Source organism: Notolepis coatsorum (assembly GCF_963971535.1).
Source record: "Notolepis coatsorum genome assembly, chromosome: 9".
Classification (NCBI taxonomy): domain Eukaryota; kingdom Metazoa; phylum Chordata; class Actinopteri; order Aulopiformes; family Paralepididae; genus Notolepis; species Notolepis coatsorum.
In genome coordinates, this window is record NC_140173.1 from 108,345,442 (window position 1) to 108,362,718 (window position 17,277).

At 39.9% G+C, this 17,277-nt stretch overlaps 1 protein-coding gene across 1 annotated transcript in view; it reads left to right on the top strand.

The window, feature by feature from the left end:
- LOC311234714 (echinoderm microtubule-associated protein-like 6) overlaps nt 1-8,404 on the top strand; it is a gene marked incomplete at both ends in the record, with an annotated part of 200,399 nt that extends 191,995 nt beyond the window's left edge. The window contains 4 exon segments of the mRNA XM_084321958.1: nt 4,657-4,760; nt 5,899-6,052; nt 8,180-8,280; nt 8,380-8,404. Of these exon segments, the coding sequence (XP_084178084.1) occupies nt 4,657-4,760; nt 5,899-6,052; nt 8,180-8,280; nt 8,380-8,404 (384 nt within the window).
- Between the last annotated feature and the right edge of the window lie 8,873 nt (nt 8,405-17,277).

Consider the following 17,277-nt stretch of genomic DNA (forward strand, 5'->3'; position numbering starts at 1 on the left):
GAGGCACTGGGGCACTTTATGTACACTGCTATACAATGCTATATTATACAATCTCAAGTTATACTATTCTTAAAGTGACCTTTCCTTTTGTAGAGTGGCCATAAGTGTGAGCGTGTGCAGCATGAGTGTGTGTGTGCTCATGTTAAAGTGGCTGCTAGTGTGTGAGCGTGTACAGTGTGTGTGTTGTGTGTGTGCTCATGTGTGCTTGTGTGTGGAGAGTTCAGTGTTCAAGGCTCTGATGGCCTGGGGGAAGAAGCTGAGCCGAAGTCTCTCTGTCCTAGTTGCTGGTGTTCACAGGCGTTTGCCTGACCGCAGCAGCTTGAACAGGCTGTTGTTGGGGTGGTGAGGGTCTTTCATTATTCTGCAGGCTCTGGATTTGCACCTCTTTTTGTATAGGACCTGCAGGGGTGGTAGTGCAATACCCGTGGTACGCTCAGCTGAGACGCATGACATCATTCATACATACATACATACATACATACATACATACATACATACATACATACATACATACATACATACATACATACATACATACATACATACATACATACATACATACATACATACATACATACATACATACTGTGACGAATCTGGTGGGGACAAGACTCGCCACGGTTCAAATACAAACAAATTCAAAAGCTCCACACAAGAGCAATATCAATCAATACGAATATTTATTGAATTAAGGCAAAAATCCAGTTTGATAAGCAAGAGAATGGTCATAGACAGTCCGATGGTCAAAAACACAAAACACGCTCGCCGACAGAAAAAGGGGATTGTTCAATACTCAGGGTAGTCGTCTGATCCAGGGTCAGTACACAAGGGGGAATCTCAGCCAGTCCAGGGTCCAGTACACAAAGAACACCTACTCGCTTTCTCCTCACCTCTCACTACCTCTCACCGTCACAACTCTGAATACTCAATCTCTCTCTCTCTCTCTCTCTCAATAACACAACTCCAACTCCTACTCCTACTCCTCTCTAACCTAGTGTTAATGTAGTGTGTGGGACTGGGGTGTGTGCACGTGAGATGTGTGTCAACTAATTATGCGCAGGTGTATTCTATCAGTAGTAATCAGCTAGTGTGTGTGTCGGGAGTGTGTGCATGTGAGATGTGTGTGACAGGCCATGTCCACACGTATCTGGATATTTTGCAAAGCGGATATTTTCAGGCTCTGTTATTTTTTTTTATCCTCGTCCATACGACAGTGTTAAAAAAAACTCGATCCAGACACAAATACATAAACGCATATAAATTGCTCCAACAAGCATGCCGGGTCAGTAGGTGGCGATACGCAATATCTCAAATACCATAGCGGTACCGAGCGGACAGGACGATTGACAGATACAATGTCAATGTTGAGATCACAATCTCCCGATTCTGAAACAAAGGAACATTTGAATATATGCGAGTTACGTGAATACGTGAATATAGCTTGCCCGTGGACACAAACCTTCATACGCATTAACAGCTCCGTCTTTTAATACACACTTATATCATACAGTAACGTCAAATAAGATATTGAAAGATAAAGGATGAAGTTACAAAGGGAAAAGGCCAAACGCAATTACTCTTTGACAATGCTACAGTGCACAATAAAAAGAAAAGATCCAGGCGGAATTAAATATGCCTAGGAGTATAAAGGGTTTTAAACTGACGTCAAATCGGAGCAAAACAAGCTGAATCCGCTTCAAAAAGACGCATGACATTGGGTATATACTAATTACAACAAGACATTCATTAATTGCATTGTTACTGTTCACATGTGTGGTGCCGTCTTCGCCCGTCACAGTCATAAGTAAGGATACAGTTTGAATGACATTTCAGCACCAATGCGCTGTCCACCGAAGTTATTATACCTAATGTAGTGGGTCTTCTTTAAGCGGATTCAGCTTTTTTTGCTCCGATTTGACATCAGTTTAAAACCCATTGTGCGCTGTAGAATTGTCAAAGAGTAAGTTATTTTGCCCCTTTTCATTTGTAACTTTTTCAATCTTTTTCATCTTTCAATATCTTATTTGACGTTACTGTATGATATAAGTGTGTATTAAAAGACGGAGCTGTTAATGCGTATGAATGTCTGTCCATGGGCAAGCTATATTCACGTAACTCACATATTCAAATGATTCCTGTAATTCCTGTACAGTAACTATTCAACTAATAATGTTAAGTTATTAGGTCATCCTGGGACGCGTAATGCCAACATCCTCAACTATCCACAACATCAGAGCGTCTATTAACTAAATTTAGAATGCAATTTGGCTTTTAACTGAAGCCGGGCGCAACACTAGACATGTTTAGCAAAACATTAAATATCCTTGGAACAGTTTGTGATGAGGACTCACCTTATTTTGTTTCAGAATTGGGATATTGTGATCTCAACATTGCATTGTATCTCTCGGGCGAGAAATAAGCGCACAACGAATAAAACGTAACTCGCCACTTAAAGAAATCAAAAGCGTGTATTTAACAACCTCAAAAACTTTTTAAACACGGTTTATATTAACTTAATAAATAAACAAAAACGAAAAGTCTACTTATGTCAACGAAAATGTCCAGTAGGCCTAACTAAATAACAGATACATCTCCGTTAGGCAAGCAACGTCTGATGGCCGAATCTGTCAGACGGCACTGGAGTAGATATATACAGTACTGTTACATCCAGACATTTATTATACAAGATATACAAATATACAGTACTGCTTAAGAGGCAGAGACCAATAAAAGAAAATATATATATTAGAGGGGGAAGAAACTGTATACTTCTCTCTGCCATTTCAGCACCAGGCGCTGTCCATTGTTATTACCTTCATGCGCTTCAAGGCTACGGGCGCCTATTGCCATAGAACAACAGTCTGAGCATGCGTAGTGAGCTGTGACGTCATCGTTTATCTAGACTATGCGTTTACAGTGGCTACACGGATCCACTGAACCGATATTTTGGAAAATCTTCACTTTAAAATGCGTTTTCGAAAATCTCCGTTTATGTTTCTGAAAACACCGTTTACGTGTGGATGAAAGGTCCAAACGTGGAAGAAAATGTGTGTTTTGCTAAATATCTGGATTTGTGTGCAGGGACGTGCACAGGACTTTAGAGGGGCAGGTGCTCAAAGGCTGAAAAGGGCACTATACCTGTGTGTGTTTTAACCGAGCACGCGTGGCGCGCAAGCCCGATTTTTAAGGGCCCTTTTCGGGCAGGGGGGCCCCCTTTTTATGCTTTTTGGGGGATTTTGGTGATCAAATATTGAATATTGAACTATAATAATCAGTGCAGGAGCTCACTTATCCTTGAAGGACACTTTTATCACTGACTTAAAAGGCCCATACATCTCCATAAATGTTCAGGGGGGAGGGATAAGTGCTGTATATTCTGTATTGTTTAATATAAATGCATTTTTTATTCCAATCCCGATTTGTATTTGAGATTCCCAAATCCCATCGGACTTGACATCTTCGTGTCCCTCAATGAGTGTAATACCAGCATTCAACTGTATGCGCCACAGCGGTTTCAATCATCATCATCATCATCACCACCCACGCTATGCATAAAATATATAGGTCCGCGGAGAGGCACGCTGAGGAGGCCGTGCAAACTGCAATGGAATATGGGGCATCTCTCTCTCTTTACCTAATATTTTGATTATATCCTGACATTTTTCAGTTGGAAGGGCAGTCTATATGCGTAACGGTAAAAAACTAAATACATTTTATATTTTTATTTTTCAAAAAGTGCACTTTTTTTATGAGGCTCAAAAAGGCAGGTGCTCAAGCACCCCTTGGGCTCTATGTGTGCACGTGCCTGTTCGTGTGGACATGGCCTAATGCTGCGCAGGTGTATTCTATCAGTACTAATCAGCTACCTAATTGACTACTCCTCCTGTGGCAGAAGTATCTCCCATCATTCACATATCCATGGGAGGGGGGAGGAGATCTGTCACAATACATACATACATACACACACAAAAAAACATATACATGCTGCACACACAACATGCACACAGACAGACAGACACATACACACACAGCACACAACACACACACTTAAAACTGTCTATTTTGTTTGTGTGTGTGTGTAGCCGGTGTGATCTTGCTGCGTTGTGTTTGTTTCGATCCGACCCCTGTTAAGGGATTGCCCTGAGTGGGAGTTGAACCCCGGTCTCCCGCACCGGGGGCGACATCACAGACCACTGTACCAAGAGGTGAACTCACCTCTTGCTACTTGGTCTGGATGCCTCTGGGGAGTGAGTTTTACTTGCAGTACCGCTTAACGTCCACAGCCACGTCACTACTTGTACCCGGGACTGTGGATAGACTGCGGTACCTCCGTTACACTCACCCCCCTAAACTCACTCCACCCAGGGCATCCGGGTCTAGCGGCACCACGTGTAGCCGCTGTGATCTTGCTGCGTTGTGTTTGTTTCGATTCGACCCCTGTTAAGGGATTGCCCTGAGTGGTCTCCCGCACCGGGGGCGACATCACAGACCACTGTACCAAGAGGTGAACTCACCTCTTGCTACTTGGTCTGGATGCCTCTGGGGAGTGAGTTTTACTTGCAGTACCGCTTAACGTCCACAGCCACGTCACTACTTGTACCCGTGACTGTGGATAGACTGCGGTACCTCCGTTACATGTGTGATATCTATCTCCAGGTGTCTACAGGAGCATACAAGCGCCAAGTTCATGAGATGCCTTCAGGAAAGATGGTGACTGACCAGGCTGTCATTGACAGAATCACCTGGGCTACCTGGACCAGGTAACACACACACGCACGCACGCACGCACGCACGCACGCACGCACGCACGCACGCACGCACACACACACACACACACACACACACACACACACACACACACACACACACACACACACACAGCAGCCATCTTAATGCACATAGATCATTGTTGTTATATGCGTTGTATGATTCTTTCATGTACAATGCTAGTTTTAAGACGGGAAAGATGACCCCTGACTTACATAGTTCAGTCATGATGACTCACTGATCTGTGTTACAATGTAGGTCAATAATATCTGCCAGCCACCTGCATCTGTCAATCAATAATACCTGCTAGCCACCTGCATCCGTCAATCAATAATACCTGCTAGCCACCTGCATCTGTCGATCAATAATATCTGCTAGCCACCTGCATCTGTCAATCAATAATATCTGCTAGCCACCTGCATCTGTCAATCAATAATATCTGCTAGCCACCTGCATCTGTCAATCAATAATATTTGCTAGCCACTTGCATCTGTTAATCAATAATATTTGCTAGCCACCATATTAACCATATTCGAGGTGGAGAAATCCCAACCTGAGCATGACATAAAAGCAAAATGGCCACCATGTGAATCTTTGTTAAAACAAATAAACTCCAATCATAGCGTATCTATTTTTCTCCACATTTGCTTTTCAGTTCAGTCATTAATTGAGTACCTCAGATGAAGAACCATATCGGTTTTAAAGCTTCAGAGGAACAATGTTCAAACGTTATTATCTAAAGTTGGTAAGTTAGAATGTTGGGTTCATTCGTCGTCGATAGTACAAGATAGTACAGTTTGTTTACGGTCTTGTGATGTATCACGTTCACACTCCCAAGTGATTTGGATTGACAACTGCAAATATATGGTTCGTGTTCACTGCCAGGGTTTAGTTTACATGTTTTTCCTGTTACTGTTTTTCAGTATCCTAGGAGACAAGGTGTTATATACATGTTGTTCCTCCTCCCCACCTCAGTATCCTAGGAGACGAGGTGTTATATACATGTTGTTCCTCCTCCCCACCTCAGTATCCTAGGAGACGAGGTGTTATATACATGTTTTTCCTCCTCCCCACCTCAGTATCCTAGGAGACAAGGTGTTATATACATGTTGTTCCTCCTCCCCACCTCAGTATCCTAGGAGACGAGGTGTTGGGCATCTGGCCGCGGAACGCTGACAAGGCTGACGTCAACTGTGCCTGTGTCTCCCACGCCGGACTGAACGTGGTCACAGGAGACGACTTCGGACTGGTCAAGCTCTTTGATTTCCCCTGCATTGAGAAGTTTGTGAGTATATCTGAACCTCTCTAGATACTCTCAGATTTATTACTGGTGAGTAACACCAGAGAGGCCAAATAAACATTGGTATCTGTTCATCTTCAAGGCCATTGCCGGGATATGGCCACCTTATATCAAAATGTTGCTAGACTGGAACTATGGACCCTGTCTGACACACTCAGATGACTGGCTTATACTTAAGGTCCCAAGAGTGCAGACTGGGCTTGGAAAGTCTGCCTTTTGTTTTAATCCCCCGGCTTCTTGGAATGATCTTAAGCTCATACTAAATATCAATTACATTGATGTGGAAACTGAATATGTTGATTAATGTGCACTGTCCCTGGGTAATTTTTTTTTATAAATAAACTTAACTCCTCTAACCTATGGACAGTTTAAAAACATGATTACAAATCGCCCTGCTTCAGTTTGTAATGGTTTTTAGTAGGGATGTCCGATATTATCGGCCTACCAATATTATCGGCCGATATTGGCATTAAAATGTGATATCGGATTTTTTTTTTTTTTTACGTTTATTTAACCTTTATTTACCAGGCAAGCAAGTAAGAACAAATTCTGATTTTATTTATTGTCAAAAGTATGCATAATGTTGTGTTAATTCCACGACAAGAGATATGTAATGTTAATTACCTGAAATGATTCTGTTTTTTGGGGGGGAAACCCTGCATATTTGGTTTGCAACCAAACTATTATTTAAACAACTGCAACTGCTCAGAATTTATGAGGTCAACAAGTATCAAACAGGGGTTCTTATGTACAAAGTAATTGGTCTTCCTTTATCTTTGCCTAATTTTTTTCAAACTTATTTTGAGTTATCATGCACATAAATAAATAAAGACTTACGCATTCCTTTCTGTAGGACCTCTGTTGCCAAATTCTCATTTGTTTATCAAGGTGCAGTGATGTGGAATGATATACAAAATCTAATAGAAACATGTTCCACTTTAAATATATTTAAAAGTAAGCTTAAAAAAGAACTACAGATCCTGTAGTCTATAGTATCCATGTGTATTTGTAAAATCTTTTTTCTTTACATTTTTTAGTTAGTTGTATATAGTTGTATAATGCTGTATTGTATGTATCTGTGTGTATGAGAGAGGGATATGCGCATGTGTGTTTGTGCATAATGTGGGGGGGGGGGGATTTCTTTTTGTGTAGTTATCCTATATAGGTTTAAGAGGGGAGGTCGCTTATAAGCCCTTGGGTTTTTTTTTACCTTTCCTGCACATTTTAACTGTTCTTCTTTTACTTATTTTATTCCAGAATGTATGTTTGTAAGTGCAAATAACAATAAACAATATATCGGTATCGGTTGATATCGGTTGATATCGGTTGATATCGGTATCGGAAATTAAGAGTTGGACAATATCGGTATAGGTAAAAAAGCCAATATCGAACATCCCTAGTTTTTAGTTTTTAATAAAAAAAATTTATTCTATTTATTTTTGGGGTTTCTGTATTTTTCACCCATCCCAATTTAGTCGTTATGCCAATTCCCTTCCTGGTAATTGCGCGCATTGCCCCACTGTCAGCCTAGGGAGGGTGTAGAACTACCACATGCCTCCTCCAATGCATGTGGAGTCGCCAGCCTCTTCTGTTCACCTGACAGCGAGGAGTTTCACTGGGGCAACGTAACGCGTGCGGAGGTTCACGTTATTTCCCCCAGATCCCCTCCCTGCTGAACAGGCGCCCCGACCGACCAGTAGGAGTCGCAGTTTACAATGACCAGGACACATACCCCACCGGCTTTCCACCCGCTATAACACTGCCAATTGTGTTAGTAGGGACGACTGACCAAGCCGGAGGTACTGCTGACAGCTGGATTCGATCCCAGAGTCTCTGTGGTGTTAGGCGAGTGCTTAGTCCACTGCGCTACCCAGCCTCCCCTAGTTTGTAATGGTTTTTAAACATGTTACTTTTATTATTTTCTAATATTTTTCATCTGTGTTTTTGTCCTATTTATTTAATGTCTAATTATCTCAAGTTATTTTAATTTTCCTTATCTTTATTTTATGCTTTTTACCTCATTGTACTAGTACTAGTATGATGCATATGATGCATAACACACAGACTTTGACTTTATTATTATTATTATTATTTTTTTACTTTGATTTGCAGGCTAAACACAAGCGGTACTTTGGCCACTCGGCCCATGTGACCAACATCCGATTCTCCTACGATGACAAGTACGTCATCAGCACCGGCGGGGATGACTGCAGGTGAGAAAACCTCCTCAAACATTCCTTGACATCATGAGATTCATTTTTGTTTTCTTACAAGGTTCCCCTTCTCCTTTTTCCTCTTCTCTTCTCTTCCAGTGTCTTTGTGTGGAAATGCCTGTAGGACGCAGCACCTTCTCAGCATGACAGCCTGATAAACATACACAGCACTTCCCAAAGCATATTGGGGTGGATTTACATAGGAACTCTTGTCTGGCCCCATATGTGACTGTGGTTGTCTAAACATAAAAAAATATATATATATATATATATATATACACATGTATATATATGATATCATGTCATTTATTTCTGTTCAGACTGACATGAAAAGATATGGTGTGTGTACCACAGAGTTTAAAATCAGATCTTTTGGTCCTCTGTAAATCCAGTCATTGTGATCTGAGATCACCGTTCCATAGACTTACAATAGTATCGGACCAGATTTTAACATTTTAGACACTTCAGACTTGTCATCACACCTGTCAGTGAGTTGCCATGGAAGGTTTATCTAGCCCAGTTAGTTATCAACTTCTTCTCAAAGCCTTGTAGGATCAAGAGGGCCAGCAAACACATTCAACTGCTGGATTTTTTTTTTTTTTTTTATGTTACATTTTGACATTGATTTTCATAACATCAGAGCAAATTTATCAAGGCACACCTACTGCAAGTTTTCTCCACGGTACACCAGGTTGGGAACCACTGACTTACTGCAGTTGCCTCTGCTGATGGAGAAGCCCTACCTGAGACTGTGTAAGCCTAAATATCTCCCTCGTCAACCACAGAAGATGGTCCCTCTTTGGAAGACGTAGATGTTTTGGTCTTTGGCAGGTTAAAATCCAGTCTTTTTCACAGTTGAGTCTGGCACCATGACCACGACCACTCCACACAGACCATGATGCCACCATGACCACGACCACTCCACACAGACCATGATGCCACCATGACCACGACCGCTCCACACACAGACCATGATGCCACCATGATCACGACCACTCCACACAGACCATGATGCCACCATGACCACGACCACTCCACACAGACCATGATGCCACCATGACCACGACCGCTCCACACACAGACCATGATGCCACCATGACCACGACCATGCCACAAGTGTCTGGTTGTCCACCACCACCATTGCCTGAAAAGCTGCAACCAGAGCTTTTGATTGAGGGTGTGACAGCCATGTTAGCCCCTCCCACTACTGCTCCATGGCCATCGCTACGTAACTTTGATTGACATACCCAGCTGATGTTTAGTGTTTAGAAACGTTATAGTATCTCACCATGGCAACTGTGGAGGTTGCTGGTGATGGGAGTGTCATTGTTAATGGTAGATATTCATAGCCAATACTTCCTATAAATGTGGGCATGTCTAAAGTACAACCTCAATCCATGGCTCTGGCTGCGTCTACACACCACTGTGTCCCTGTGCTTAGATACACATTGATTTAGATGCAAACACAATAAGGTGTGGTCTTAGATAGTAGAGGGAGACAACTGGTGCCAGGAAGACAATGAGTGGTGTGTTGAAGAGAGTACAGTAAGCAAACCTACAACTACTGTATGTGGAAAATCATTCTAAAAGAGGAAATGCTCAAATATTGAACGCATTGTGACATTATACTGATGTGCCAACGTCAAAATTAGTGCCGACAGTTAACATCTTTCAACAGTGCCAAGTATGACATCACGGCTTTACCTGAATATACCTAGAATTCAGATTGCAAGCCACTGGAAATTAATAGTGGATTTTTGGTTTTGGTTTTCCCAAAAGAATCTTAACTTTAAGATCGTATTTTCTTTCCTTTGTAAATTAATGGAAAAAAGGATCCCATAGGTACTCTTGGAGAAGAGTCTAATTATGTTTACATGCCCATCTGCTTTCAATGACGGAGGACAAGGGAATATAGATTTGCCATAGAGGCTTTTTATTTAATTTAAGGATGCTTCATGTAGGATTTTCTCTATAATATATTGCTGTAATGACATCAGGTGTAATGATTCATATACGAATGATAGTATAAAAAAAATGACTGTGGCTTTTATAGTAACTCTGATCTGCTTCATTCTATTGGTCCAATTGGAGGTTTTGGGGAAACATGTTTTCCTGTAAAAACTAGATTGGGAAGCAGGGCAGGGGATTTGCCCAACAGTACAGAGGCTTTAGAATGTAGCACCAATGGTCTTTATCACAATTCACTTGATGATTATATATTAGGAGAAAGTCCCCATCAACAAAATATTTTATTTCAAGATTCATTTGAAAGAGCCTTTAACCATTGTTGAATATTATGAAACGTAAGTGCCTTTATGCATATTTCTACCTGTGTTCTATATTTTTGGGGGAAAGATTCATGATTGAAATTATTTTCTACTTTTGTCTGGTGCTATTTAGAATGTTAAGGTTTTACTCATCCAAATGGCAGAAAAGAAAATAGCATTGCTTTGCTGCTGTTTTGTTTTTTTATGGCATAAAACATCCAAAGCATCGTGATGATATAATATAGTATGTATGAAAGAATTACATATTAAGTTATGATAACTTAATAGAAAAATATTTATGAAAATATTTAAATGTTAGCCTACTTTCCTGATGACCAATTCACAGTTTGTGGACATAAGCAGAAAGTGTGTGCGTGTGTGTGACTGTGCGTGTGCGTGCGTGTGTGCGTGTGCGTGTGCATGCCTGTGTGTAGACCAGTCCAGAGTGTTTCTGAATATTTCATTCTGTGCCAGAATTGTTGAATATTAACTTTAGCTGTTGTGGAAAATGTTGGTGAAACACTTATTTGTGTAAAGATGAAATGGATACAATAGGCTATATTCAGAATATATAGAAATAGAGTTTAATACACATAGATCACGTTGCATCAGCATTTATTGTATAAGGGATACCCATTCATCAAAATAGTAACACAAAGCTCATTCACTCAAATTACATTTTTGGGCAGTTTAATATGTTTTCCTCAAATATGAAATGTAAAAGATGCCATATTTTCATGTTTGCTAACAACAGTGACAGGATACCAACCTTTGTACTTACACTCCCATTACAAGCGGCATTTACACAGCCAAAAAAAAGATTCTGTTTGTGGCACATAATAAAGTCTTTTAGCAACTGACCTGAGGAAACCACGTGGAATCGAACACTCCCAAGAAAGTTGCCACAAAGAGTTAAACATGAGAAGTGTTGTTCCTGTGTAAATCTGGGACTCGCTATTTTCACTCCATTTTGCACCAGGTGGCATGGTATGGCAGGACATACCGGTAACAAAAAATATAATTTTCATTGCTAATTGAGGCTGGGTTAGGAGTGAGGACTCCAGTAAGGTTAATAATTTCAGATATCCAATCTGCTTGGTCAATCAGTTAAGCATCTATAGTGTCTATACAAACGGCCACGCCCCCTCAGCTTACTGTTGCTGGCTGTGCTCAATGAGGGTGCAATAAAACACTTCTAACAAATCAAATGATACTTCTGAAGCTGAAAAAAACTATATGCATAACGTTAACATTCCACAATAAGCACTTTATGTCTTTATTAATTAAAACATCATTGTATTGGATCTTTAACTCATTCACTGCCAGCTATTATCCTTATCCCGTTCTCACTGGGCAACGCTAAAAGATAGGCATTTTCACTGTGCGTTGCGGTGTTTGCAGGGCTATATCTATATTCTATATTATAGCTATGGAGACAATACCATGGCTCATTTGACAGTAACTATCCCTCGTCCAACATGTAAAAAAGAATACATTTGTTCATGTTTCAGAGTGATCTGGCTAATTTCTGGAAACTGCATTATGGAGCGATATGTGAATTTTGCTAAATGCGTTCGCGTTGCTTGCCTGGACACGCTACTGTTTCCAAATCAAAGGTATATAATAGGTATTATGTTTCATCATGAATGCATCAAAGGGGGGGGGGGGGTCGTTTTTTGATGCTCTGATTGCCAGCAATGGCATTCGTTTTGAATACTATACGTTGATTGGCTGGATCGATATGAAATCATTGTAGGATCAAGGTGGAATTGACGCCAGATAGTCCGTACCTTTGATCGGGGTTATTCCAAAAACAATATTCCAATTGTCTGATTGCGATTTCCAGTATTGATGTCCATCGGGTATAATATTAAAATCGACCAAATAACGTATATACAGTATATGCGTGATTGGTGTTCAACGGTTGGCGAGCAAATACGTACATATACGTGAATGGCGCAGAATGAGTTAAGGTAAGGGTTCGGTTTATAAACAACCACCCAAGATGCGAAAATAATCCTGTGTCCTCCAGTCCTGGGTAAATACAACCCTGCTAAAAACCAGTTTGGACTGGTTATCTGTCACACCAAAGCTGACTATGCAGTCTCTGTCATCCCCAGCTTCCACTTGTTTACCTGATTGCTCATTTACATTGGTCTTATAAACCGATATTATTGTAGTAAACTGAAGTTAACATTAAAGGACCATAACCAGTCTTTTTTTTTTTTTTTTACGTGTGGGTTCCAAGTACTTCCAAGTAAAATAAAAACTCTAGGTGCCTCTCTTTTTTCATAATACTTTACTGAAAGATGTGTTAGTTACTTTCTGTCGATTCACCACTGCCATTGGTTTTCCAGTGTATCTGAAAACCACATAAACTGAAGAAAGTCGCCACATTTGACAAAAATGCCATGCCAACATCTAATGTGTCACTTGTTTTCTGAAATGTTTTGCCATTGTGACAATACAGTATCTGAGGAAGAATTCCTCTTTTTCCAAGGCACAATAGAGCGACTTTTCATGGGGAAAACTAAAGAATTCAGGGAAATTAATGCACCTCAGATGTTAGCATGGCCTTTTAATCAGATGTGGTGACTTTCATGGGTTTATGTGGTCTAAGACACATTTTCAGATGCAGTGAAAGCTTTTGGCAGTAGTGAATTGGCAGAAAATAACCTATAACCAGTAATGGTATAAGAAATATTAAAAAAAGAAGGGCACCTTGATTTTTGTATCGAGGCAAGAATGACATGGATGTCAAAGAGCCTGTTATGGTCCTTTAAATTAGAGTCATCTCCGTTTTAAGCTGTAAGGTCACAAAGGCCATAACTGGGTTGTTCTCATTCTGCGTTCCCACTTGAATTAAACCAAATGCAGGGCGAGAGGCTCCAAAATGGCTGCAGGGGGGCACGGTGGGCGTCATGTGAAAGTAAAGGATGGTCTTATCTCAAACCCTGTCTCTTTTCTTGATCCTCCAATCACAACTGTTGCTTCCAAGCAACGGTTTTGATTGGAGGATCAAAAAAAGAGGGCGTGGTTTGAGATATGTTAATTGCCCGTTTTGTAGTAGATGGACCATCTGGTAAACCATTCCTCACAAGGCCCCTTTTTAACCGCCGCTGTCGCAACTGTGGTGAAACTGACTTTATCATTGCTGCTTTATCGGAAGAATCTCCGTCATACTGAAGATGAACATCCAATCGTTTCCTGTGTTGTTCCTCTTTAATGATGAGAGTTGAGGCTGTTTTGCTACTCTATCGCTAAATTGAGTCCTCCTATACCCAGTTCATGAATGTTTTAACATTAGCTACATTTGCTGTTCCAAACACCGTTTTCTGGCGGGACATTCCCAGGAAAATCATAAAGCACTCAGGAAGTGATGTGTTTGACATCAACAGCAAGCAACAGTGGGTTGTTTTGAATAAATAGATGACAAAACGTAGTAGTGACTTTTGGAAAGAGTAAGTGCAGTGCAAAAAATGCAACAGCAATGATCGCTTATTACCGACATATCGCCAAAACAAAATAACGGGATATTGTGGATTACCACTTTAAGTAATTTAATTGACTACTCCTGTTAAAATAAATTATACTTTTTTTTATACTTTATTTAAACTCGTCAATTGAGGGGGACCCTAATTTTCAATGACGCAGAGTTTACATGATGGCATCAACAAATCCAAACACAAATGTAAAGAAAATACTAATAATAAAAAAAAAAGTTCTACAACTGAAGGAAAATATAAATACAGTAGTAGCAGCATCGTGCAATAGAACAGAATCAAGCTAAACAACTACAGGTCGACAGGACGGCCATTGATAAAAAAAAATTAAAACGTTCCAAGAGAGACAAGGGAACTACATTTTAGGTCAAGTTGCAAACTATTCCATGATGCTGCTGCATGAACACTAAAAGCATCTTTCCAGGCTCAGTCCTAGTATAAAGCGTGCCAAGAACCAGACACTGGGGCGTGTTATGTGTGGACCAGTATTCCAGTGCAACATAGATGAGATAGGATGGTAGTTTACAGAGCAGAGCTTTATAAATGTACAGATACAGTACCAATGAGTATCACGTCTATCAGTTAGTGAAGACCAACCGATCTTATCATACTAAATACAGTGATGAAACTGTTGCATTGATTTTTTTTTTATCTGCAGTGAAAACAAGTCCATTGGCTTTGCTGCCTGTTATGTGTCAGTCAATCTCGTTGTAATGATTAGCTATTGGTGTGATAGAAGCGCTGTATCAACGATATTGTTATTGTGAATTGCTAACCTGCGTATGTTGGAACCCTTGTCCCAATTTTTATATTTTTAATAATTTCATTTTTTGTACAAGTTTGTGAGATTGTCTAGCTATTGTTTTCAAATTATTTGTATCATATTGTAAAATAATATGAAATATTATGCTCAAATGCATGAATTTATTTTTTAACCAAAATGACATTTGTGAATGAGGTGAGATTTTATTGTATGAATGACAATAATTTTTATACTGATTTTATTGTAATTGATGATTGTGCGTATGTGTGAAAATGTATTTGTGCAAATGTTAGACGTGTATGAACAGATTAAATGGGAGTAGTAAAAAGTTACCGGTTGTCAGTGTTTCCTTCAATAAGAGTTAATTTACAGTCTCAACCACATGTCCTATCATAACCCAGACCAATCTTAAAGGTGCTATAGGGGTTCCCAAACTTTTCAGGCCGGGACCCAGAAAATAAGGCGTCAGAGAGCCGCGGCCCAATGCACATCATCAGGCTTTTTTTTTCTTTTTTTTTTCCAGTCGACCAATTTTTTAAGCCAAATATCACTTCAATCCTATTAACACTTTAACTGCCGAAAACGCCGGAACTCGTCATTCCCCGCCATGCTCAAGTTGCAGAGGACGCCGGAACTCGTCTTTGATATCAATATTTCAAAAATCTGTGATCGGAATCATATTTCCCCTCTGCAGCCTTCACACACAGTTCTGATCTCCTCTCAATCCTCTAGCGGTTCAAGAGCGCCATCTGGTGGCCGATCGGCAGATCGAAAAACCGGATGTCAACCTTTAACCCGGCAGGACTCACTCCATATGTGGTCCGGGCACTCGCTAATGTTATAGAGACTCAGTCTTCACACAGTGAACATCGATCGGTGGAAATAACTCGAAAAAACAACATGATTTGGACGTATATACTATTATACAATCTGGAAATAGATCCGGTATTTCGACATCCCATAATTGAAAACTGTCTACTCCACACTGATCGCCCAACGGCCCGAGGAGACTGGGGTGAGTTTTAGCGTTATATTCTAACGTGTTCTTTACTAACTGCTATGATGAACATATGACCCACATTAGATGAATGGTATAACGTTGCCCACGGAATTATAAACGCCCCCTCGCCCATCCGGTCAACATCAGATGACGTGTAGTAAATTCTAGAAGTACGTCCAATTGAAATTTTTGATCTCGCACAGATTCCTACCAAACTGTATTTCATCATCAATATAATGCATTTGGGGCTATAAATCACGTTCTGGAGAAAGCTGCAGAAAGAGATGAAAACATACTTATACTTTAGACCATATTTTAGTATGAATATGTGAATGAAAAAGTTTAACGTTGCTACACCATGAACAATACATATAGGACCTTGAATGGGCCCTAATAATGGCAATCTAGCAATAGAATTTAAAAAGTTATAGCCCTGCAAAGAAGGGGAACTTCTCCATGTTAAATAGAGCTGGCAACGGATGGTATATCATGAATTTAACCTTAGGCAATCAAAGTGTTAAGTTAGTTCAAGTTAGTTATTCATTTATATGTGCTATTTATGAGAAGGCTAACTTGTTGCAAAATAATAATGATAATAATAATAGCCTCATTAAAATACTATTGTTGCTTCGGTTGTTTTCAGCGTTTTATGTGCATAATCTGTTATTTAGTTTGAAATGTTCGTTGAAATAAGTAGATTTTTCGTTTTTGTTTATTTATTAAGTTAATATAAAACCATATAGTCACATTTTAGAATACAATAGAATATAATTTTAGAATACAACTAGAAACACTGTCCTGGCCTGCTTCTAAGTTCAGTGGCCTGACAAAAAAAATATTTTTTTTAATTTTCTTTTGGAAATCATCTCGCGGCCCACCTTTGGGTTGCGACCCCGACTTTGGGAACCACTGATCTAGATAACATTCAGCCACTAGATGTCAGACCAAAACAATGGTGAGTTTACATAGGATTACATGGTACAATAATTATTATAATTGTCGTACACTGTACCATCAAACTAAGTTCAGATCAAACTGTCAAAATAGTTTAGTATGAGTTGTCAGAACACATTTTAGGTTAAACTTTTTGAAAACGGGAAACTGGTACCTGTCAACTGGGCGCACGTTTATCCAATCGGGTGCATTCCACGTGGGGAAATCCGAAGTAAGGATGGGATACATGCACATAACATGTAAATAACAATTAATTTCGGACCCCAAATATCTTCTTAATGATAAGTTCATGAATCAATCATTCCTTGGTGGGAAAAGCAAGTTTTATTCTGCACCTTTCTAAAAGCTCTATGGATGTTTTTTCTTTTTATGTCTACATAAAAACATCATTCATAGCACATTTAACTAAACAAGTATACCAAATATTTACACATGAATTACAGAAATCTAACTTTTGACCCTGTATGAATAATTGTCTCATCACTATGTTGCTATACATGGGAAAATATA